Source organism: Schistocerca americana, chromosome 5 (genome assembly GCF_021461395.2).
Source record: "Schistocerca americana isolate TAMUIC-IGC-003095 chromosome 5, iqSchAmer2.1, whole genome shotgun sequence".
NCBI classification, from domain to species: Eukaryota; Metazoa; Arthropoda; class Insecta; order Orthoptera; family Acrididae; genus Schistocerca; species Schistocerca americana.
In genome coordinates this window covers 375,055,333-375,078,576 of record NC_060123.1, presented here as the reverse complement: position 1 = coordinate 375,078,576, position 23,244 = coordinate 375,055,333, and the positions used below count along the sequence as shown (strand labels likewise).

General features: G+C 44.7%; 2 protein-coding genes across 4 annotated transcripts in view; both read right to left on the bottom strand.

Moving 5' to 3' along the window:
* Positions 1–2,327, bottom strand: part of LOC124616393 (cuticle collagen 2-like) — a 113,185-nt gene extending 110,858 nt beyond the window's left edge. Inside the window, exon 1 of the mRNA XM_047144699.1 lies at positions 2,144–2,327. Coding sequence (XP_047000655.1) covers positions 2,144–2,327 — 184 coding nt within the window. The remainder of the gene's footprint in view (positions 1–2,143) is intronic.
* Positions 1–23,042, bottom strand: part of LOC124615364 — a 200,560-nt gene extending 177,518 nt beyond the window's left edge. The window contains exon 1 of one of the 3 annotated variants that reach the window (XM_047143180.1): positions 22,969–23,042. The gene's annotated coding sequence lies outside the window, so the exon portion shown is untranslated. Of the gene's footprint in view, positions 1–22,964 lie in introns of all 3 variants that reach the window. The other 2 variants (XM_047143181.1, XM_047143182.1) reach the window with 2 other exon arrangements.
* Positions 23,043–23,244: the final 202 nt, after the last annotated feature.

Below are 23,244 nucleotides of genomic sequence, written 5' to 3'. Positions count from 1 at the left end.
TCCCGTACAGGAAGCAGTTGCAATTGCAGCAAGTGCTCTTATGATGAAACACAAAATACGGGAAATAGAGAATTACTGGCATCCGACTAGTAGTTCTCCATTATTCGTAGGAGCTTTTGATTGCCTTCACGAGACACTTCGAGCAATTGCTGAGAAATTTTTCACTTTATATCGTACGTCAGTGACGTCGTCTGAACAATACTGAAACCATTACTTAAGTTTAGTATACACAGCAACATGAGGAAACGAGAGGGTGCCAGAGATTGAGATGAGTACAAGAAACAGTTGTTTGTTGCAAAAACTGGGGAAATATTGTAGTAATTAGCCGTATTACAAATGCTTGCATGGGCAAAAGTTAGGTAATGCTACCCTCTGCATTTTTCCGGTTTCTTACGACATATGAACATAAGCCTACATGCATAAAAATACTCGTCAGTGTCTTGTTTACTTTATAACATCGGTTTTCTGAATCTAAGTTCTAGCTTTTATAATTAAAGCTACGTTAAATATGATAAAGTATGTTAAATATCGTGCACGAACATAGACATCAGTATATTACCACAGCGATTTATTTCGCAATCACATTCGCTGGTTTCGACAGTTCACAATCAGACTGTCACCTACTCTGTCGTGTGCTAATGATATATTATTGACAGCGCTTTAATATTACTAGATAATTATGCAGCCACGAATTAGAGTTTTATTTTAATTTCGAAACTTCTGGCAGCTAATTATCCAATATATTTTGTGAAGGTGATAGTCCACAGGACGTAAGTAATTAAAAAACCACCAAGAACTGATGATAAATACTTGTTTATTACGACCACGACCAGGTGTCTTAGCACGTTTATATTGCAATGTAAGCTGTTCCAAGAGTCTTACGATACATGACGGTGATCTCATCTGGTCGTAATTAACAAGTGTTCATCATCAGCTATTTGCAATAAATAATTAATTTTTCTCCGAAAAGCAGCGACTGCTAGACTTCTAGCCTGTACTGCATGCATAAAACAACTCTGGTTACAGAGGGCTGTAAGCAGTCGACCTCCTTATACCCCATCAACGAATAAAACTGGAGGAAACCTTAAAAAATGCTACCATAAACAGTATTCTCTGCCATTAGTTTTGTACTGTTTCGCTTAGTGCAGACGCAGTGAAATGACTGGTTCAGAATAAATTTTCACTCCGCAGCGGAGTGTGCACTGATCCTAAACTTCCTGGCAGACTAAAACTGTGTATCGTCCTGGGGCACGGGGCTCTGTATATTACGGGCAAGTGCTCTGACGGCTGAACTATCCAAGGACGACTCCCGATCTGCCCTCACAGCTATACATTCTACCAGTACCTTGCCTCCTACCTGGTAAACTTCACAGTACCCCTCCATACCTTGGGGGATTGGCACTCCTGAAATAAGGGATAGCCCGTGACTGAGCTATTGGCCTGAGTGCACGTCGAGTACAGTCTTTGTTTACCACAGCACCAGGAAGGAGGATGGTGGGACCATTTCTTCACCTCCGGCGAAGATCCCCGTTACTCGTCTGGTAGACTGAGTGGATCTGGGATCGTCCTGGAGGGATGGGAATGATGAAAAATCCCCATCGGTACCTGGGGGCTCTAGCGTCCTACCTACAAATCCACGGCACTATAAAAAAATACACTGTAGGGAAATGGCTTTGCCACAGTTTAAGGGATTGTTTCCAGAACGAATTTCCACTATGCAGCACAGTGTGTGCTATACTGCCTGGGACACAATTTTAGCGTACCAGGAAGTTTCGACTGATTCAGGTTCGTGTCACAATGATGCCTTTCACTCAGCAGCAGAGTGTGTGCCTGCCAAGAAGTTTTAGGATGTGCAATGATTTGAATCTGTAAGACGACTTCTATGAAGAATTTATTTATTTTACGAGATACCACAACTATACGGAACACTGTTTCCGCGGCGCTTTAATTTACTTGCCTTCGAGCGTCGTTACGGTTTCCAAGACACTGACTTGGACAGCAGTCGTGATTCGCGCGCTGCCAAGCAACAGAAGAAAGCCTAGAGTACGACAGAGACGCATTACGCGCAGAGCGCAGTGGACTGGAGGATGGCAGGCCGGGTGGTCCCCCGGCAAGCAGAGGCGCGCCTCAGCGACCGACTGACCGCCCGCTGACCTTGTCGCGACCCTCCAGAGGCCGCTGGAAGAGGATACGGCGGCGGGCGGTGCCGCGCCGGTATGGAACGCGGTCTGCCGCGGGCACTGCTGTGTCTGGCGGCCGCTACGTCTCTCACTGTGCGTCAGACACTTGCCTCCGTAACCGACGTCTGTAATGTACACTTCTGCCATGCTCGGATCCCGGTGATGCTACAAATTGACAGTGACAGCATGGAGACAAATGGCACTCACAAGGGGAGGCCACGACTTTTGGAACGCGGATTTACTGTAAACTTCGTACATTCGTAGTAATCCATGAGGACAGCAAAATGTGTAAGCAGTAGCCGGCACTTCTCAAGCGTTACTGAGAAAATCGCAAGATAATTTCGGTCGTGAAATATACGAGGGCTATCCACAAAGTACATTACGTTTTGGAATTAAAAATAAATAAAGTATTGGAAAAAATTTTATTATATACAGATGAAAGCCACACTTAAATACTACTTTTCTACATAGTTGCCATTTAAATTAAGGCACTTATCGTAGCGATGGACGAGCTTGGAAATTCCTTCGTCGTAAAATTCGGCCGCCTGCGCCTTCGACCACGTGGTTACCTCTTCTTGAAGCTGTGGGTCGTCATCAAAACGCTGCATAGCCAACCACTTCTTCATTGCTGGGAATAAGTGGAAGTCGCTCGGTGCCAGGTCGGGACTGTGCGGCGGATGAGGAAACAACTCCCACTTAAAAGATTCGAGAACTTCACGAGTGGCATTTGCCGTGTGGGCCCGGGCGTTGTCGTGAATCAGCAAGATCTTTGAGCCCAACTTTCCCCTCGCTTGTTTTGTATTGCTCTTCTGAGGTTGTGCAGAGTTTGGCAATACCTTTGAGAGTTTATTGTAGTGCCTCTTTCCAGGAAATCCACAAAAATCACACCTTTTCTGTCCCAAAAGAGGTAACCACGTGGTTGAAGGCGCAGGCGGCCGAATTTTACGACGAAGGAATTTCCAAGCTCGTCCATCGCTACGATAAGTGCCTTAATTTAAATGGCAACTATGTAGAAAAGTAGTATTTAAGTGTGGCTTTCATCTGTATATAATAAAAAAATTTCCAATACTTTATTTATTTTTAATTCCAAAACGTAATGTACTTTGTGGATAGTCCTCGTATATCTGTGCGTGGCCATTTTAACCATAAAGCGGCTGCACCCAAGTGGTGCCGGCACGGTAGCTCAGCGTGTTCGGTCAGAGCGTCAGCTCTCCTTTTTAATAAAAAAAACTGAACGGGTGTCATCGGACGTCAGTCCTGAACAAATTCAGCGAACAATTTAAAACAAAAATTTAAAAAAAAAGTGGTTGGCGTCAAGCCGCTCGATCGCTGGATCGAGTTCCGTTCGTCAGTTTCTTTTTATTTTCCACACAGTCATTTTCTTTACTGTTTATATTACAATTGATATAATGGGAAAAATACGTGTAATCGGATGGACTTTTATTAAATTATCAATGGTATATGGCAGTCTACTAATTTTTATTATCACAAATAATATAATATTCATAACTATCCCCTGGTGGCCGTGAGGTTCTAGGCGCTCCAGTCCGGAGCCGCGCTGCTGCTACGGTCGCAGGTTCGAATCCTGCCTCGGGCATGGGTGTGTGTGATGCCCTTAGGTTAGTTAGGTTTAAGTAGTTCTAAGTTCTAGGGGACTGATGACCACAGCAGTTGAGTCCCATAGTGCTCAGAGCCATTTGAACCATTTGAAACATAACTATCGACTAGTAAACGACCAAACGCATAAAGTGATACTGAAAATGTTTGCTTGTCCGTGTCTTCAAAACTGTTCGTATTTAATCGAAAGAGAACGAGAAATTGCTTCTTGGAAGACGCTATTAAAATACACTCGATACTGCATAACCAATTATCAGCGCCGATTTTTAAGGAAATACTGCGTTATGCATGGTTTGCTTCCAAACTATCGTCTCAAAGAGAGGTTTTTGAAAATCTTAACGAGGTTTGTTTTTCCATGGAAAACGTCAAAAGACCTTCGTATGCGGAAACATAGCATTTATTTAATGCAGCTGGTGCCGTTTGACATTTTGTTTTCCATGTATTTACGAAAAATACCATCCTGCAACTTGTACTTGTAAAGTCGAAAGCGACGATTAATTGTACATCTTTCGAAAGCAGTCTGTGCCGGTCAAAACTTGGAGGTAACAAGTCGTTTCGGGCTCCTTCCAGGTATAAGGGATTTCTCAAATCACGGACAAGCATACATTTTCAATATCACTTTATGCGTTTGGCCGTTTACTAGTCGATAGTTATGAATATTACATTATTTGTGATAATAAAAATTAGTAGACTGCCAAATAACATTGTAAATTTAATAAAAGTTCATCCGATTACCCCTTTTTTCCCCATTATATCAATTGTAATATAAATAATAAAGAAAATGACTGTGTTGAAAATAAAAAAAACCGACGAACGGAACTCGATCCAGCGATTCAGTGGCTTGAACGCCAACCACTTAAAAAAAAAGTTCTATACTATTCGTTGAATACGAATGCATCGCTTCTCAGTGACATATACAGATAAAATTCTCGAGCCGTGTCAAGTGGTTTAAAAATCCAAGAGCTTTCGAACTAGTACTCCACGGCCTTTATCAAGTGGTGACTGTCGTGTGCTTACTACGTGCCGTCCTAAGCGGCGCTACCGCCTCTGACGTCACTGGTGTCCAGTCCAGTGCCATATAAAGCTGCTCCTATTATTGAGCCATCTAGGGAGAACGTCAATAATATCACACAATATCACTGTGCAGTATTATTGACGTTCTCTCTAGGTCACTCAGTAACATTGGTTCAAATGGCTCTGAGCACTATGCAACTTAACTTCTGAGGTCATCAGTCGCCTAGAACTTAGAACTACTTAAACCTAACTAACCTAAGGACATCACACACATCCATGCCCGAGGCAGGATTCGAACCTGCGACCGTAGCGGTCACGCGGTTCCAGACTGAAGCGCCTTTAACCGCACGGCCACTCCGGCCGGCCACTCAGTAACATTGGCAATTATATGTTAAACAATACTGTGGTTCGGAGTGTTGGACGATAAAGACGCTGCTGCTGTGAAATGATCACTCATGGAAACTTTGAGAAAACTGAGGCTGAAGGGGAAAAAAAAAAGATTATCAAAACTTCTTGAAACAGCACTGGGACTGGTTCTCACCATGTATTGGAGTCCTCATACGTAGCCCTCCACATCCCTACGATAAATTTCTGTGGACGTTTATATCCCCATAATCAAAAAATAAAATACAATGAGAGAGACAGTTACACCACGTAAGCGCTTATCTCTTACGCCATGATATCTTGCTATTGGCAATTCTTTGGAAGACTTGACATCTACAAGTGCAGTTTCACCTGACACTACTCATTGCCGTTTAGTGAAAAAAAAAAATACGAGCTTACGGAGTATCGGAGCAGACTTTTGATTGGATTCAAGACTTTCTTGCAGATAGAACTCAACACGTCGCTCTTAACGGAACAAAATCGACAGATGTAAAGGTAATACCCGTAGTACCACAGGGAAGGGTGATAGGAACGTTGCTATCTACAACATATACAAACGATCTAGTAGAAAGCGTCGGATTCTCTTTAAGGATATTCGCAGATGATGTAGTTGTCTATACCAAAGTGGCAACGCCAGAAGATAGTAATAATTTGCGGAACGACCTGCAGAGAATTGATGAATGGCGCAGGCTCTGGCAGTCGGCCCTGAACGTAAATAAATTTAACATATTGCTCGTACATAGGAAAAGAAATCTACTACTGTACAGCCACACTATTCGTGACAAACAGCTGGAGACAGCGTTTGTCGTAAAACATCTAGGCGTAACTATCCAGAACAATCTTAAGTGGAATGACCACATAAAACAGATAGTGGGAAAAGCAGATATGGTTCAAATGGCTCTGAGCACTATGAGACTTAACATCTTAGGTCATCAGTCCCATAGAACTTACAACTAATTAAACCTAACTAACCTAAGGACATCGCACACATACATGCCCGAGGCAGGATTCGAACCTGCGACCGTAGTGGTCACGCGGTTCCAGACTGAAGCGCCTAGAACCGCAAGGCCACACTGGCCGGCAAAAGCAGATACCAGACTCAGATTCATCGGAAGAATTTTAAGGAAATGTAACTCATCCACGAAACATGTGGCTTATAAGGGACTTGTTCGCCCGATTCTTGAGTACTGTTCATCTATCTTGGATCCCTATCAGGTAGGACTAATACAGGAGATAGAGAAGATCCAACGAAGAGCAGCGCGTTTCGTCACTGGATCGTTTAGCTGGCGAGAGAGCGTTACGGACATGCTGAAGAAACCCCACTGGTAGACGTTACGATATGACCAAAACCAGAAAATTCGAGAAAGTAGAGCTAATGCTGAGGTTCACCGACAATCATTGTTGCCACATGCCATTCACGAAAGGAACAGGGAGAGGGAATCGGATAATAGCCTCCGCATAACCGTTAGGTGGCTTGGTGAGTATTATGTAAACGTAGACGTAGATGCTCTCTACCGCAGATTTCTCAGGATAGCGTAGGCGGAAAAATCATCTCCTATACGACGCTGTTAAATAATGCGCACAGTTTCTCCCATATAAAACTAGAGGCAAATCCTCCCGATGGGAAGCCCATTTACTCAACTTATACCCGCGCTGTTTATCGAGTACTTTGAGGACATCATCCTGCCCACAGCTCCAGCAAAGCCCAGTCGATTTTGTCGTTTTGTTGAAGCCACACTTATTGTTTGGCCTCGTGGACGTCATCAACATTATCCATGACCGCATCAAGTTCACGATGGACGTAAAGATGGACGCTGCCTTCAGCACAACGAAAAACCAGCCAAGGTTGCAAATTTCACTTTTTTTATTGATTCGATGACTAGCTTCGGGCTGTGACCCATTTTCAAATCATCCTAACATACCATTTGTTGCTATTTCCTAGAAGTCAAAATCCATATAAAAAAAATGTGCAAACGAAATTACTGGCAGTTATCTGCATGCGCTGTAATTGTTCGTTTCCACATTTTTACATGTTTTTTGCCTTTTCGGAAATAACATTTGTTGCTATGTTAGGATGATTTGGAAATGAGTCCCGGTCCGAAACTAGTCATCATGTGAACAGAAAAAGTGAAATTTGGAACTTTGACTGGTTGTTCGTTGTACTGATTAACAAAAGTTGCTGATCCGCAGCTGTTCCAGCATACTGTAAGTTCACGGACGGTGCCTTGCTATTCCTTGGCGTCCTTACCGCCCAAGATCAAATGGGTACCTCAGTCACAGTGTTTACAGAAACTCCACCCACACGGACAGGTATATGCACGTTACCAGCTACCACCGCCCAGAACAGAAGCGTTCTGCCACGAAAACCTTGCTGCATTGAGCGGAAGCCGTTTCAGACGCTGCAAAACCTGCCGAAAGAACTGAGCCACTCGCGGCAACAGCAAACTACAAATTTCGCAAGCTATCTCACCAAAGACTAGTAAACACAAGACCCCGGAGGAGGAGACGAAGAAACTTGCGGTTTTGCTGCTCTGTAGCTCAGTAACAGGATAGATTACTCGACTCCTGAGGAGGCATAAAATCGTTCAATATTCAGGCCTACAGGAAAATTCGAGAGCACATGAGGCCAGTGAAAGACGATATAGGTCTCAGTCTTCAGAGTATACAGAATACTGTAAATGCGAACAGTTTTATGTTGGACGACTGTGCCTGCTACTGAACAGGGCCGTACAGGAGATTAAAGGTGTTTCCGCCTACGGTATCCTGAGAAATCAGAAGTAACACAGCAAGCTCTGGGAAATGGATACTGAACTGCATTCGACGAAACATCTATTACGCACCTAAGGACATCACACACATCCATGCCCGAGGCAGGATTCGAACCTGCGACCGTAGCGGTCACCCGGTTCCAGACTGAAGCGCCTAGAACCTCTCGGCCACACAGGCCGGCAGTACTCCTGCTGTCACACGAAATTGCATTCTAGAACATAACTTCTGGTGTAGGTCCAGTGTGTCTAGCAACAGACATTCAGACGCGTTTTCTGAATGATATACCGCTGCATAATCTCTCATTACATACAAAATGAGTATGTTTGCACTAAAACATTAATAATTTGCATATCCAAGCACATAGTAAATTCCATGCCAGCCTGATATCTGTGGCATGCTGCCTCCATGGTATTGGAATATTAATGGCCAGAGTTATATAGGGTACAATCGGTATAACTACATATATCTTTGTATGTGGTACCTTAATATACACACACACATCAATGTTTTATAAATTATAGAGCGCAGTAATCAGTCGTCTTTTTTTCAGGTTTCATTTGACAAATCCAGATTTCGGCTAGTGCCTAGCCATTACCAATGCAATATTTTCTAGTCTCGATGCATGTCAGTTCCCTGTTGTTCGGGCGTCAGTCACAGTTCTTTGAGCAGTATTTAAAGGACTGTGACTGACACCCGAACAGGGAACTGAATGCGTCAAATGTTCAATGTAGGGGATATGCTCCACTGCAGTATATACAGCCCTGAGAAAACTTCAAAACCGATTATCTCCGGAAATTTATGAAAAACATTAAGAACAGCCTGTTTTTCGGCACTTTTTAACCGTGTTCCGCGCGTGTTTCACTACGGAACAGAAACCAGCCTCAGCCATTTTCATACTGCGCATTAACAGCGCCACAACCAGAGCACAACGCTGCACAGGCATATTACGAAACACAGCTTGTGCTGATGATGTTACTTGGTGATCTTCGACAATTTTTAGCACACGGCTCACGGATTGATCAGATGGCTCTTAAGTCTTCACCCACTAAGTTCTCTGTCAGGAGCTACACACGTAATTTCAGTTTAATAATTCCGCACACGATGTACCACACTCCTTACAGGACAAAATCACACTTGGGCACCAAGCCTTGCAAGCCAACGGCCCATGCTGCATACATCTGCTTTCGCTGCTTAATACGTTGATTAAATTTGAGCCTCGTTCCAAACTACGTGGGTTTGGTAACTGTATTCGTCAGGAAAACACAAACAGTGGAGAAGCTTAAACTACTCTGGTCCAAGAGTTGGTATGATTTTTGAAATAAAAACTACGTAGTTAAAGCGTGATTAAGAAAAGAATATCTTAAATTTCATTTAAATTAACTTAGAAATAAGACATCTAATACATAAGTAGGACTACTTCCAAAAGTGTAACAACACCAATGTACGTGCGCTTACGGCTTCTGACCAATCATCGCGTTTGTGTTTGTTTACATCAGGTTTATTCTTATGACGAACGGATAATAGACTGCTCTCTGTCTCTTGTGAATACGCAATGTTTGGCTTGCTGGAAAGTTGAACAATGACAAGCCAAGCTGCAATGAGTTACTGATGCTGGCATCTAATCACACAAGGTGAACGAGCACACTGAAGCCATTTATCATTAGCTGGCGTTAAGAGACTTGAGTTATCTTCTGTTGCCTGTTGGAAGACCGTCACTGCGCGCTAATTGCAGAACACTCAGCAGTGTTAGTTGCTTTTCAGTTCCATTTTGATCGTTGTATATTTTGCTTGCCGCTTTTATTTAAACTGAGATTCTATCACATGTAAAAGGGTGGAGGACGATTTGAAGTGACTGGTGTAACTTAACTTGTTATTCAAACGTATGAGAGTATTATGTCCTGTTGTTTTTAGGAAGTGTGGGCATCAGGATCTTTCTTTAATTTGGTTCTTGTCTTGATCGTATTTAATAAATTATGAAAGAGTTGCACAACTTCCTAAGTAATGATATTTGGTATTGTTTCAATTATTGTACGTTTTGGGAGTAGTCAGAAAATTTCTGAGGTATGTTATTTGTATTGATTTAAATGACTGTACAGTTGGGATCGCTGTATACAGGGTGTACATAAAGTTCGGGAACACTCAATTATTTCAAATATGGTTCAAATGGCTCTGAGCACTATGGTACTATAATATCTGAGGTCATCAGTCCCCTAGAACTTAGAACTACTTAAACGTAACTATCCTAAGGACATCACACACATTCATGCCCCAGGCAGAATACGAACCTGCGACCGTAGCGGTGGCGCGGTTCCAGACTGAAGCGCCTAGAACCGCTCGTCCACAGCGGCCGGCCTCAATTATTTATTGCACAAGAACCCAACATTGTACAGATATTATACATGTCATTTTGCAGAGAAACCCTGAAAGTTTTTTTTCGTGTACACCGCCACAGCGTAATTCGCCGATAGTCAACGCTAGTCGCAAACTGGCGAGGTCAGGTGCGGAGCGATCTTACTGTGTGTTTGAGTTCGCCAAAACCAATGTGCTACAGCTGTTCAACGAATGTTTACAACCAAGTACGGTAAAAAGCCGCCAACAAGGAAGGCCATTTACCACTGGCACAACAAAAGCATCCCGACAGGTTGCTTGTGCCTGGCAAAGAAAAGCGGACGTCCCAGTGTGAGTGAAGTGAATGTGGAGCGCGTACGGGAAATATTCACAAAGAGTCCACAGAAATCGGTGCGCCATGCATCACGTGAACTCGAAATGGCTCCCATGACAGTCTGGAAAGTCTTGCGACAGAAGCTGTCTATGAAACCATTCAAATTGGAACTAGTGCAGAAGCTCAATGACGACGACAAAGACAAGCGTTTTGAGTTTTGTCCGCAGTTGCAACAATTGAATGAGGATGTGGATGGCATTGTAGATCGCTTAATTTTTAGCGACGAAGCCACTTTTCACACTAATGGGAAAGTGAACAGGCATAATTGTCGAATCTGAGGTACAAAACATCCACACGAATGCACTGAATTGGAGCGTGATTCCCCAAAGATAAATGTTTTTTGTGCCTTGTCACTGTACGGGCCATTCTTCTTCGCCGAGAATGTCACTTGATATTCCTACTTGGTCTTGTTGCAGTAATGGCTGATGCCTCAAATGCAGACAGACTCTCCGTTCGCCGGCCGGAGTGGCCGTGCGGTTCTGGGCGCTACAGTCTGGAGCCGAGCGACCGCTACAGTCGCAGGTTCGAATCCTGCCTTGGGCATGGATGTGTGTGATGTCCTTAGGTTAGTTGGGTTTAATTAGTTCTAAGTTCTAGGCGACTGATGACCTCAGAAATTAAGTCGCATAGTGCTCAGAGCCATTTTGAACTCTCCGTTCATCTTTCAGCAGGATGGGTCTCCGCCCTATTTTCATCGTGAAGTTCGTCGGTCTCTGAAAACTGAGCTGCCGCATCGATGGATCGGCCGTTCTACACAGAAGGGGACAGCTGTTTCATGAAATGGCCTCCCCGATCACCAGATCTGTCTCCGTGTGACTTTTTTCTGTGGGGACACATTAAAGATCTGGTGTATGTGCCGCCTCTGCCACGTGATGTAGCTCTGGGAGAGAATACGGGAAGCGACTGCCACAGTCGACGATGCCATGCTGGGACGGGTATGGCAAGAATTCAACAACCTTGTTGACGTCTGCTGTGTCACTCAAAAAAAACTTTCAGAGTTTCTCTTCAAAATGCAATATGAGATGTGCACTATGCTTAGTTCTTGTGCAATAAATAATTAAAAGTGTTCCCGGACTTTATGTACACCCTGACACTTATTGTAAAATTGTAATTCGATGGCTCAACTTTCGATTGCGCATCATTTTAATGCTATGGTTCTTGTGTTTAACAAAAGCTGGTTATTGCCGAATGCTGTTACGCACACTTCTCGAACCCAATATCACTACTCTGTCTATGTCACAAAGCCTCTTCGTTTGCAGCCATAGGCCTATTTGCCTACTCTTTGATCCAACTAGAAAGTCACACGAAATAGTGACTCTGATCGTAGAACAAACGGCGAATAGTACTAAGAGTGTCAGCACCAGAGATATTACGAAACACAGCTTGTGCTGATGATGTTACTTGGTGATCTTCGACAATTTTTAGCACACGGCTCACGGATTGATCAGATGGCTCTTAAGTCTTCACCCACTAAGTTCTCTGTCAGGAGCTACACATGTAATTTCAGTTTAATAATTCCGCATACGATGTACCACACTCCTTACAGGACAAAATCACACTTGCGCACTAAGCCTTGCAAGCCAACGGCCCATGCTGCATACATCTGCTCACGTTGCCTAATACATTGATCAAATTTGAGCCTCGTTGCAACTACGTGGGTTTGGTAACTGTATTCGTCAGGAAAACACAAACAGTGGAGAAGCTTAAACTACTCTGGTCCAATAGTTGGTATAGTTTGCATCACTTCGTACAATTTATTACTGGAAAACAATAAGAGTGCACTCTGACATCCAGAGTCAGGTATTTGACTCGTCTTGCAGTGCAGAACAAAACGACACAAACAGACCTCCCAGCTCTCGATTGTCGAAGAAAGCAAATGATGGAGGGGGAGGCAATGTTGTCGCAGCTGCAGAACATTGTTGGTTTGGCAGCAGTGGTATCATCAGTTTCTGCTGCTGTTTAAATTCCCATAGCTATTCTTGCTGTCGCTGCTGCCACAAGTTTAGAAAGACAGGATCCGTGCCTCACATTGAATAGCTACACGGTGAGAAAGTCCTCGTCGCCCCCCTTTTTTTTATCGTAGGTAAAACACGACCCGTCGCACTGGGTGTTATGCAGGGGCCTGTGAAAGAAACAGGCAGTTCCTGTGTTCGATGATGGCGGAGTTTACCAAGTGAATGGTTACCCCTAAGCGAAGCCCAGAGCATAACGAAAGTCGTCGTATGCGAGTGCAAACAGTCGAGAGAGCGGTTCGAATAGAAAAACGTAAACAGAGGCAAGGGCAGTCACTCTACTATTAACGGCGCGTATCTAAGGCTTCATGGAACAGCGAGAACTGCCGGACAGGTGCGGGGCCATAGTATTTACAGGCACTCTCGCGTCAATGTACGGCCAGACGTGGCATGCGCGGAGCTGCAGTGGCTCCCTCAGCGAGATGATGTTTCATTCTTGGGGCGCTCAACGGCGCCGTCATCAGCGCCCGCAAGCTGCGGTCATTGTTATGTAGTCACGAGTATCCCTGACTTTTCCTCTGTATCGATACGCGGGCTGCGCGGAGAATGCGAATAACTGTCGGATATTAAAAGGTAATGCATTGTTGTGTTTTTAATTACTATTGTTTTCAGTATCAGTGTAAATGTGCAACTCCAAATAACAGCCCATCACGCTCAAGACTCGGTGTTTACCGGACATTATCTATGTTACCTCTCAGAAGTACACATATAAAGAGAAGTACAAATTTCAGGACATGGTCCTGTTTTTCTTGACAGATCTTTGTCTTCCCTACAAGAAGCAGTGCATAGCTCAAAACTAACAAAGTTAGACATGATCCACTATTTCACTAAAACGTTTAATGTCACGCTGACAGCTAGTACACTGTCCAGTCAAACGTGACCACCCGTCAAAAGCCTGCATAGCCACCTTTCGCAGCGCAAGATGTGCAGGAAGGGAGTCAACGGAATGCTGGAAGGTACCGCCAGGGATGTGGAGCCATGCTGACTCCAAAACCGGGGCGTGCTGCGCTACGTTTATCGTTTAAGCATCCATGGTACTCACAGCCCGAACGAGGTGATACCACATATTACCGACTGGGTTTAAATCCGGAGACATTTGGTGACCAGACGGGTACGGTAAACTCATCCTGATGCTTTTCGATCCAGGCACGTGGACTGCGTGCTGTGTAATACGTTGCATTGTCTTGCTGGTGGATTCCATTCTGCCGAGGAGAAACAAACTGCATGTAGGGGTGGACATGGTCATCAACGATAGATGCATACTTGTGTTGATCCATTGTGTCTTCCGGAATGATGAGATCCCCTGAGAATGCCACGGAAACATTCCACAAACCATGAAGCTCCCTCCTGGTTGCAGGGTGTTTGCTTTCAGACGTTTCACACCCTACACGCCAACAGCCATCTGTTTGATGGAGCATAAAACATGATTCATCTGGAAAGGCTAGTAGTCGCCACGCAGTGCACGTACAGTTGCGGTATTGGCTTGCAAGTTTCAACCTTCGTCGCCAATGGACAGCAGTCAGCATGAACCAGAGGCTCGTTGCGGTGGCCCCTACACACCAATGTTCACTGAACGGTAGTTGAAGAGACGTTCTTGGTAGCCCCTTGGTTCACCTGGGCAGCCACTTGTAGAACAGTCGCGAGTCCATTTGCCCGTACGCATCTCAGCACCCGTCATTCACGCTGTCATCTGTGGCCTGTGGTGTGCTACATCGCCTCCGTGCCAGTTTTGCATAGCACCACTTTGTCATGCATAATGTACACTACTGGCCCATTAAAATTGCTACACCAGGAGGAAATGATGATGATAAACGGGTATTCATTGGACAAATATATTATACTAGAACTGACATGTGATTACATTTTCACGCAATTTGGGTGCATAGATCCTGAGAAATCAGTACCCAGAAAAACCACCTCTGGCCCTAATAACAGCCTTGATACGCCTGGGCATTGAGTCAAACAGAGCTTGGATGGCGTGTACAGGTACAGCTGCCCATGCAGCTTCAACACGATACCACAGTTCATCAAGAGTAGTGACTGGCGTATTGTGACGAGTCAGTTGCTCGGCCACCACTGACCAGCCGTTTTCAAGAGCAGAGAGATCTGGAAATGTGCTGGCCAGGGCAGCAGTCCAACATTTTCTGTATCCAGAAAGGCCCGTACAGGACCTGCAACATGCGGTCGTGCATTATGCTGCTCAAATGTAGGGTTTCGCAGGGACCGAATGAAGGGTAGAGCCACCGGTCGTAACACATCTAAAATGTAACGCCCACTGTTCAAAGTGCCGTCAATGCGAACAAGAGGTGACCAAGACGTGTAACCAATGGCACCCCATACCATCACGGCGTGTGATACGCCAGTATGGCGATGACGAATACACTCTTCCAATGTGCGTTCACCGCGATGTCGCCAAACACGGATGCGACTATCATGATGCTATAAACTGAACCTGGATTCATCCGAAAAAATGACGTTTTGCCATTCGTGCACCCAGGTTCGTGGTTGAGTACACCATCGCAGGCGCTCCTGTCTGTGATGCAGCGTCAAGGGCAACCGCAGCCATGGTCTCCGAGCTGATAGTCCATGCTGCTGCAAACGTCGTCGAACTGTTCGTGTAAATGGTTGTTGTCTTGCAAACGTCCCCATCTGTTGACTCAGGGATCGAGACGTGGCTGCACTATCCGCGGATAAGGTGCCTGTCATCTCGACTGCAAGTGATACGAGGCCGTTGGGATGCAGCACGGCGTTCCGTATTACCCTCCTGAACCCACCGATTCCATATTCTGCTAACAGTCACTGGATCTCGACCAACGGGAGCAGCAATGTCGCGATACGATAAACCGTAATCGCGATAGGCTACAATCCGACCTTTATCAAAGTCGCGAACGTGATGGTACGCATTTCTCCTCCTTACACGAGGCATCACAGCAACGTTTCACCAGGCAACGCCGGTCAGCTGCTGTTTGTGTATGAGAAATCGGTTGGAAACTTTCCTCGCGACAGCACGATATAGGTGTCGCCACCCGCGCCAAGCTTGTGTGAATGCTCTGAAAAGCTAATCATTTGCATATCACAGCATCTTCCTCCTGTTGGTTAAATTTCGCGTCTGTTGCACGTTATCTTCGTGGTGTAGCAATTTTAATGGCCAGTAGTGTACTTTAACCACGTCGTCACGCAAACAGTTTACAAACTTGGTCGTTTCGGTGATGCTTCCGCCCTTGGCCCAAAAGTCAGTGATCACGCTCTGTTGAATATCAAACCGCTCCGTTTCTGCATTAGGACAACGACTGCACTGTTTCTCGCGCCCCCCGACATGGTTTATATGCGCTCCATGGCTAGTAGTGCCACCTGCCGTCTGGGAGTGGATACGGCAGGTTGACGTCGATCGCAGGTGGTGGCCACAGTAATGTGACTGGACCGTGTATGCTCCAGTAACGCGACACGCCCGTTAATTCAAATGGCTCTAAGCACTATGGGACTTAACATCGGAGGTCATCAGTCCCCTAGAACTTAGAACTACCTAAACCTAACTAACCTAAAGACGACACACACATCCATGCCCGAGGCAGGATTCGAACCTGCGACAGTAGCAGCAGCTTCGGTTCCGGACTGAAGCGCCTAGAACCGTTCGACCACAGCGGCCGGCCCCGTTAATTCCATTCGCCGTGATTGACAGGAGCGTCTTCAGTACACCAGCATCTCTGATTCAATTATACATGAGTATGTATAGCGTGATGGCGTTTTCGATATACGTGTGTAGCTTTCTATTGGGTGTGCACTGGCCAAAGATGATTAATCCGCATTAATGAAGCGAAGTTTGATGATGGCACCAGTTTTATTGAAGGTCAATCAGGCATTGAAATTCAGAAGTTATGCGCTGATTCTCACTGAAGGATGATCTCCACCCATAATTTTTACACACATAGGTAAGAAACCATTTGGCTGGAAATGAGACGTAGATGTGGCTAGGGCCTCCCGTCGGCTAGACTGGTCGCCACTTCGGCGACTTGCGAGTCGATGGGGATGAAATGATTGTAAAGACAGCAACCACATCCGAGTGGAGAAAATCTGCGACCTGACCGGGAATCAAACCCACACCCTTTGCATGGAATTCTGCCGCGCTGACCACCTAGTTATGGAGGCGGACATGTGAATGGAAAAAATGGCAATGATCGGGAGAAGAAATGGTGATTTTCGTAAGTGCGACTTCCTAGACACTCTATAGATAATATTCACAAACTTTGACGCACAATCTGAGATTCATTGTCGATGCTGACTCTGCCAAAGCCACTAGATTGATCGAGTTATCACTCAGTATCGTTTCTCCCTCTAATCCAGCGTACTTTGGTGAGTTCTAGGAATTTTATTCAACAAAGTAATGATAGATTCACTCTTCTATCCTTGCAAAACTGGGCTAGTGTCTCAGATTTAAACAATACGATGTTGACATGACATTTAACTCAGGGTCTGCCTCAAGGATTTCCTCTTGTGTACTACCAATAACTTAAATCTTCCAACAGCCTAAACCTTCAAAAAGTGCAGCGGTTTTGATACATCAAATTATGAACTTTCTTTTTTACAAAACACATCAGGAAATGACAAAAACATATGTTCACCACACCTTCTCATTTCAGGGATGAGCAATGTTTGGCTTGCGACCTACTCTGCTGCGCTGCCATACAAGAACTCTGTCCGTGAATCCGCTACCACTACCAAACAATGCTACATTTACATTTCGCGAACATATCGAATTTCCTCCTTTAGCTCTCGAATGTTTCAGGGGTTTTTGACGTACACCAATGATTTACTATAGCCCCAAAGAAAAAAATCGCGAAGGATTAAGTCATATGACATTGGTGGCAACTGTTTTATCACCATTATGGGAAATAAAGCGATCTGGAAATTCCTCACGGAGCAATTAATTTGTTTCGCAGGAAGCGTGATCGGTGGCACAACTCTTGAACCTCCATTCTACTGAAATGGGGCCAAAAAAAATCTCTCATCATTGCACGGTAACGATTTCCGGGTGCATTTCCCACTCTTGAATTATGGAAGGATTGTATGACCGCAGATACATTAACTCTTTATTCGTGTATCAGTTTAGGAGGAAATGCGTCTCATCCCTGAAGGTGATACTCCTAGCAAAACTGTCGATCTCCTGTCGCTTCTCCTCATGATCAAGCTTCTTTCAGCTTAAGCGTTAACCGAATTCTGTAAGAATGGTAATGTAGATCATACCGGAGAATTCGACGTACTGAAGTATATCCTAGGCCCAATTGTTGGAAATGGCGAAGAATCCATTCCACTCGGTTAACAGCCACACTGTCAAAACCACCGCAATGGTTTGCACAGACCGCCCAAAATGAGGGCGCCTTGAACTCTTTATGAAGTTCACTGCTGAACCCATTTCATTGAACTGTAAAATACCTCTGAGAGCTTCCGATTCATTCGGTGCTCTATTGCTCACTAAAATCGAGCGAAGATGCCTCACAGTTGCCACACAACTTTCTCCGTTCTGATAAAATGTTTTCACAATCAGCACACGTCGCGCAATAGTAAACTCTCCATGGTTAGACATACAGTGAATAAATGCGAGAAATTCCGACTGAAGCGACAATCGGAATGTTTATGGAAACCCAAATATGAGGCAACAATGAAGTTCAAAATGGCTCTGAGCACTATGGGACTTAACTTCTGAGGTCATCAGTCCCCTAGAACTTAGAACTACTTAAACCTAACTAACCTAAAGACATCACACACAACCATGCCCGAGGTAAGATTCGAACCTGCGACCGTAGCGGTCGCGCGGCTCCAAACTGTAGCGCCTAGAACCGGTCGGCCACCCCGGCCGGCAACAATGAAGTCAACCGACAAATAAAAATATACCATGCGAGTCAAAACCAGCTCGCTTTTTAAAGGATCTATTACATACAGGTCAATGTGCCTATGAATCATGTATCTGTCTTGCCATATGGATCCAAGTTTATCGTTAGTTATTAAATCAAACTCTAGGATCGTTCATCAAAGGAAGTCACGTAACGATGAATATCTTCATTCTGTATTTGTAAATATAACTAACGCAATTACTATTATTGCTTAGTATTTGACCGCTAGACCTCGCATATCTCCGACAAGTAACATTTTTCTACTTCACATTCTGCACAAGCACATGTACAGGTGCACGCACACACATTGTTCATTACTTAAAAGACCTCCAATCTATACAGTGAGGTGACAAAAAGTCATGGGATAGCGATTGCACATAGCCAGACTGTGGTCGTATCGCTTACACAAGCCATAAAAGTGCATTGGCGGAGCTGTCATTCGTATTCAGGTGAATCATGTGAAAAGGTTTCCGAAGTGATTATAGCCGTATGACAGGAATTAATAGTCTTTGACGCGGAAGTTGGAGTTACACATATCGGACATTCAGTTTCGTAAATCGTTAGGGATTTCAGTATCCTGGGATTCACAGCTTCAAGGCTATTCCGAGAATACCAAATTACAGGCATTACCTCTCACCACGGACAACGCAGTGGCCTACGGCCTTCATTTAACGACCGAGAGCAGCGGCGTTAACGAAGAATTGTCAATGGCAACAGAGAAGCAACACCGCGTAAAATAACCGCAGAAATCAATGTGGGACGTACGACGAACGTGTCCCTTACGACAGTGCGGCGAAATTGGGCGTTAATGGGCTATGGCGGCAGACAACCGACGCGAGTGCCTTTGCTAACAGCACCACATCGCCTGCAGCGCCTCTCCTGGGCTCGTGACCATATCGGTTGGGCGCTAGACCACTGGAAAACTGTGTCAGATGAGTCCCGATTTCAGTTGACCAGAGCTGATGGTGGGATTCAAGTGTGGCGCGGACCCCACGAAGCCATGGCCCCAGGTTGTCAACAATGCACTGTGTAAGCTGGCGGTGGCTCCATCATGGTGCGGGCTGTGTTTACATGGAATAGACTGGTTACGTTCGGTTACTTGGAGATCATTTGCAGCCATTCGTGGACTGCATGCTGCCGAACAACGATGGAATTTTTTATGGTTGACAGTGCACCATGTCACCGGGCCACAGTTCTACTTGACTGGTTTGAAGAACATTTTGGAAATTCGAGAAAATGATTTTGCAACCCAGATCGCCCGACATGAATCCCGTGGAATATTTTTGGGACATAATCGAGAGATGATGTCCGTGCACAAAATCTTGCACCGGCAACACTTTCGCATTAGGACAGCTGTAGAGACAGCATGGTACCTGCACCGACTTGTTGAGTCCATGCCACGTCGAATTGCTGCACTATTCTGGGTAAAGGAGGTCCGGCACGATGTTAGGAGGTATCCCATGACTTGTCACCTCAGTGTAATCAACCTTAAAGGGCCAAGTCTTTCTTCACTACAAAAATGTATAAACGATCGCTAACCAGCGAAATTCTAAAAGAAAGTAAGTAGGCGAGTTTGCAAGAAACCGATCAATTCCGCAAACACATGTATTAAGCACTAATTATACCGAAACGTTTAAACTACGCAACAAGGATGTGACTGATATTCTCCTCTTTTCGGTAGGCATACAAGGAGGATGTAGCCAGATCAATACGGTCGAGCAGCTACTTGAAATGTCCACGTTAAAATGAAACTGTGATCGTCATGAACAGAGATTATCGCTAGACCAACGATGCGTCGCCCGTGATATGTATGTTGCTCTCCTCATCGGTGCTGAGAAGATGCTTACATTTTCCTAGTCCAGCCGGAACTGGGCGTTGTATCGCAGAATTCCCTCTGTTGCGGAAAGGCCTCCGTGGAATCGCCTCCTTTGCCAGTTTACCTGCTGTTTCGTTGCCTTTCGTGACTTGTGCCTTGATTGAAAGGAGTTTCCTTATGTTTCTTATGGTATGTCATAGGAGATTTGTTAACTAACGCTTCTCCCCAAATAAAAAAAGAAAAAAGTGACACTCAGGTTAACGGGCAGCTGAATCAGAGAAAAGTGGAATGTTCTCTTCACCCTTGTTGGCTGAATACTGAAACGCATCGAGAACGCTAGTTAAGTTCTGCAGTAGTAATAGTTGTGTCGGATGAGAGCTTAAATTTCAACTTGCATGTCTACCTCGTTCTACAAATGAAGCTTGCACTAAGAATTTTTTATTTCATGTAAATCCGGTGCGTCTAAGGTCACCTCCCACGCCAAGGGCACCAGTGAGTGATCAACTAGTCGGCCTCGACAAAGACATGAAAACAGAAGACAGTGAGACTAACAGGATGAGCGATGAGACTGGGTAAAACGGCCGATCGCGTCGGCACTTGGCAAGAGAATGAAAAAAAAGGCAATAAAGTGGAGCGGGATAAAGAATTTTAAATGAAATGAGAACTTATGTGTTGGCACCGAAGCTCAGAGATGGCATCAGAAAGTTTTGCCAGCACATACAACACGATAACATCATTTCTCCGTGAAACAATGAATCTGTGCTACGTTTCGTAGACGATAATGAACAGATTTTTCGTTGTAAATCATTCAAACACCTACCTAGAGGGAGACGTTACAGCCCTTGGAAAACACGATGGTCAAGTGAGTACTTCTTCTGCTCTTAAGTCAAGATCGAAGGTATTCCAGTTAGGAATGATAATTATGAACTATTGTTCCGCACTGGGGGTGGGTAAGCAAGGCAACACAGTTATTTGGGGCGATATTTTTCTTTTCCATCGGTAGCCATTTTGACTCTAGACAATAGGAAGATATAAATTTTCAATATTTGACTCCAAAATCTAACATCTTTGCCCCGTTAATAGCCTATGGAAAAAGTCGACGGAGATGCGGCAGTGAACCCTGCGCTTTCGTACTGTCTACATCGTCACAACCGAGCATTATTTTTAGAATCTACTCTCCCAAGGCCGCGAGCACTCGCGCATCCAACAGCTGCCAGTCCTTCGCGTTACAAACCCTGGGCATTTTCGTCGTCGTGGCGGGCACGCCCACCCTTGCGGAAGCGCGTGTTGATCCGCATCTCACTTCCAAGTTGACATCAGTTCCACACTTATTCAGGCAGGGAAGAGGACGCCACGACTTACTGCAGGTTACTTGCCTGAATTCTGTAAACTGAAGTCACCGAGGCCAATTGCTCCCCCTCCACCTACAGCAAAAGAGCTACTTCCGCTCGCGTCAACAAAAGAAGACGCGGAATAATGCACATAACGCCCAGTTCTCCGGCGCAGAAGGTGCGAGAATGTTCTTGCTTCCTGAACGGAAACCAGATATTAGCGCACGTATCGACTCTCGTTCGTACGGAATCGGCAGACCTCGCTCCCACCCGTACAGGTATATTGATCCACTCAAAGCCCGCCACGAAAAAAAGAAAAAAAAAGCGACGAAGGAGAGAAACCACGCAGCCGGTATATTCATTCGGGGAGAAACTTCATGTAAAACGAATATTGTGTTTCGTCAATAAACATGCGACAATGGTGCAGTAAGCTGTATTCACTTAATATCCTACCTACGAAATAGGTATGTAAAATGTGCTGTGCCGTTCGTTTACTTTTTCTCGCATTTTTTAAAATCTCTCATATAAATGGCGCGCAGTAGTCGATTTTTCAGTGCGGATCTCTCTCGTAAGAGACATATTATGACTAACATAGCAGGTATCAACTGTTGTCATAGCAACAATTTACCGAAGGATACTGAATGAGATAACGCGTTTATTTAGATAACAGTGGGGAAGAAATGGCTTTAAACCTACTCACATTCATCAGTGACAGCTAAGCGCGTCAACACAGGCTTTTGAAAACAAAAGGAACACAGAACAACCAAAAAATAATGAAGCTTCGTGCTCGCATTATGAACACTTGAATTACCTCTCTACCGTCCTTATCTTTTCTCAAGACTAAACGCAAAAATTTAACAAAAACTGAAATGTACCATAATTCGTCTGTCACGGAATAAACAGCGCCAAGTAATGAATTATCGCTGTAACTACACTGTGACAGATTTCAGGCGACTGAACATCTATAGTGTTTTCTGCAAACACAACTCACTGTTACCGAAGACGGGACCTTCAGTTCTCTTTGCGCGCCATAATGACCTCAAATGTACTGGAATGACGTCAAAAATGCGACATAGCAGAACCTGTGATCCACTTTCTTCAATCATCACGAACTATAGCGCATATGTCAGCCAGCAGGCGATCGGTCACGTCATATTTGAAAAGAAATGTAACCGTTTTTTAATAGTTACCTACTGAAAACTATTGCAATTACGTACATTAACAAACTTACCTACCTTTCTCTACATGCCACCTCCCTGCCCTCTTGTTTCACATACACTCTGGGAATAAGCCCGCAGACCGAAGGCAGCTGGTTCTAAACATTGCAGTAACCGTGAGGTAGTTACGAAATATACCGCGGGCGCTGTAGCCAGATTCGTCTGTGCTGCCACCTTGTAGTCAGCGAGCTTAGCTCGCTGAGTTTCGTGACTTACCTTAGGCAGCGTAGTGTCAGCTACAGATTTATAGTATAATTACGAGGCGTTTACATGTGACGGCCTCTGGTGCAAATT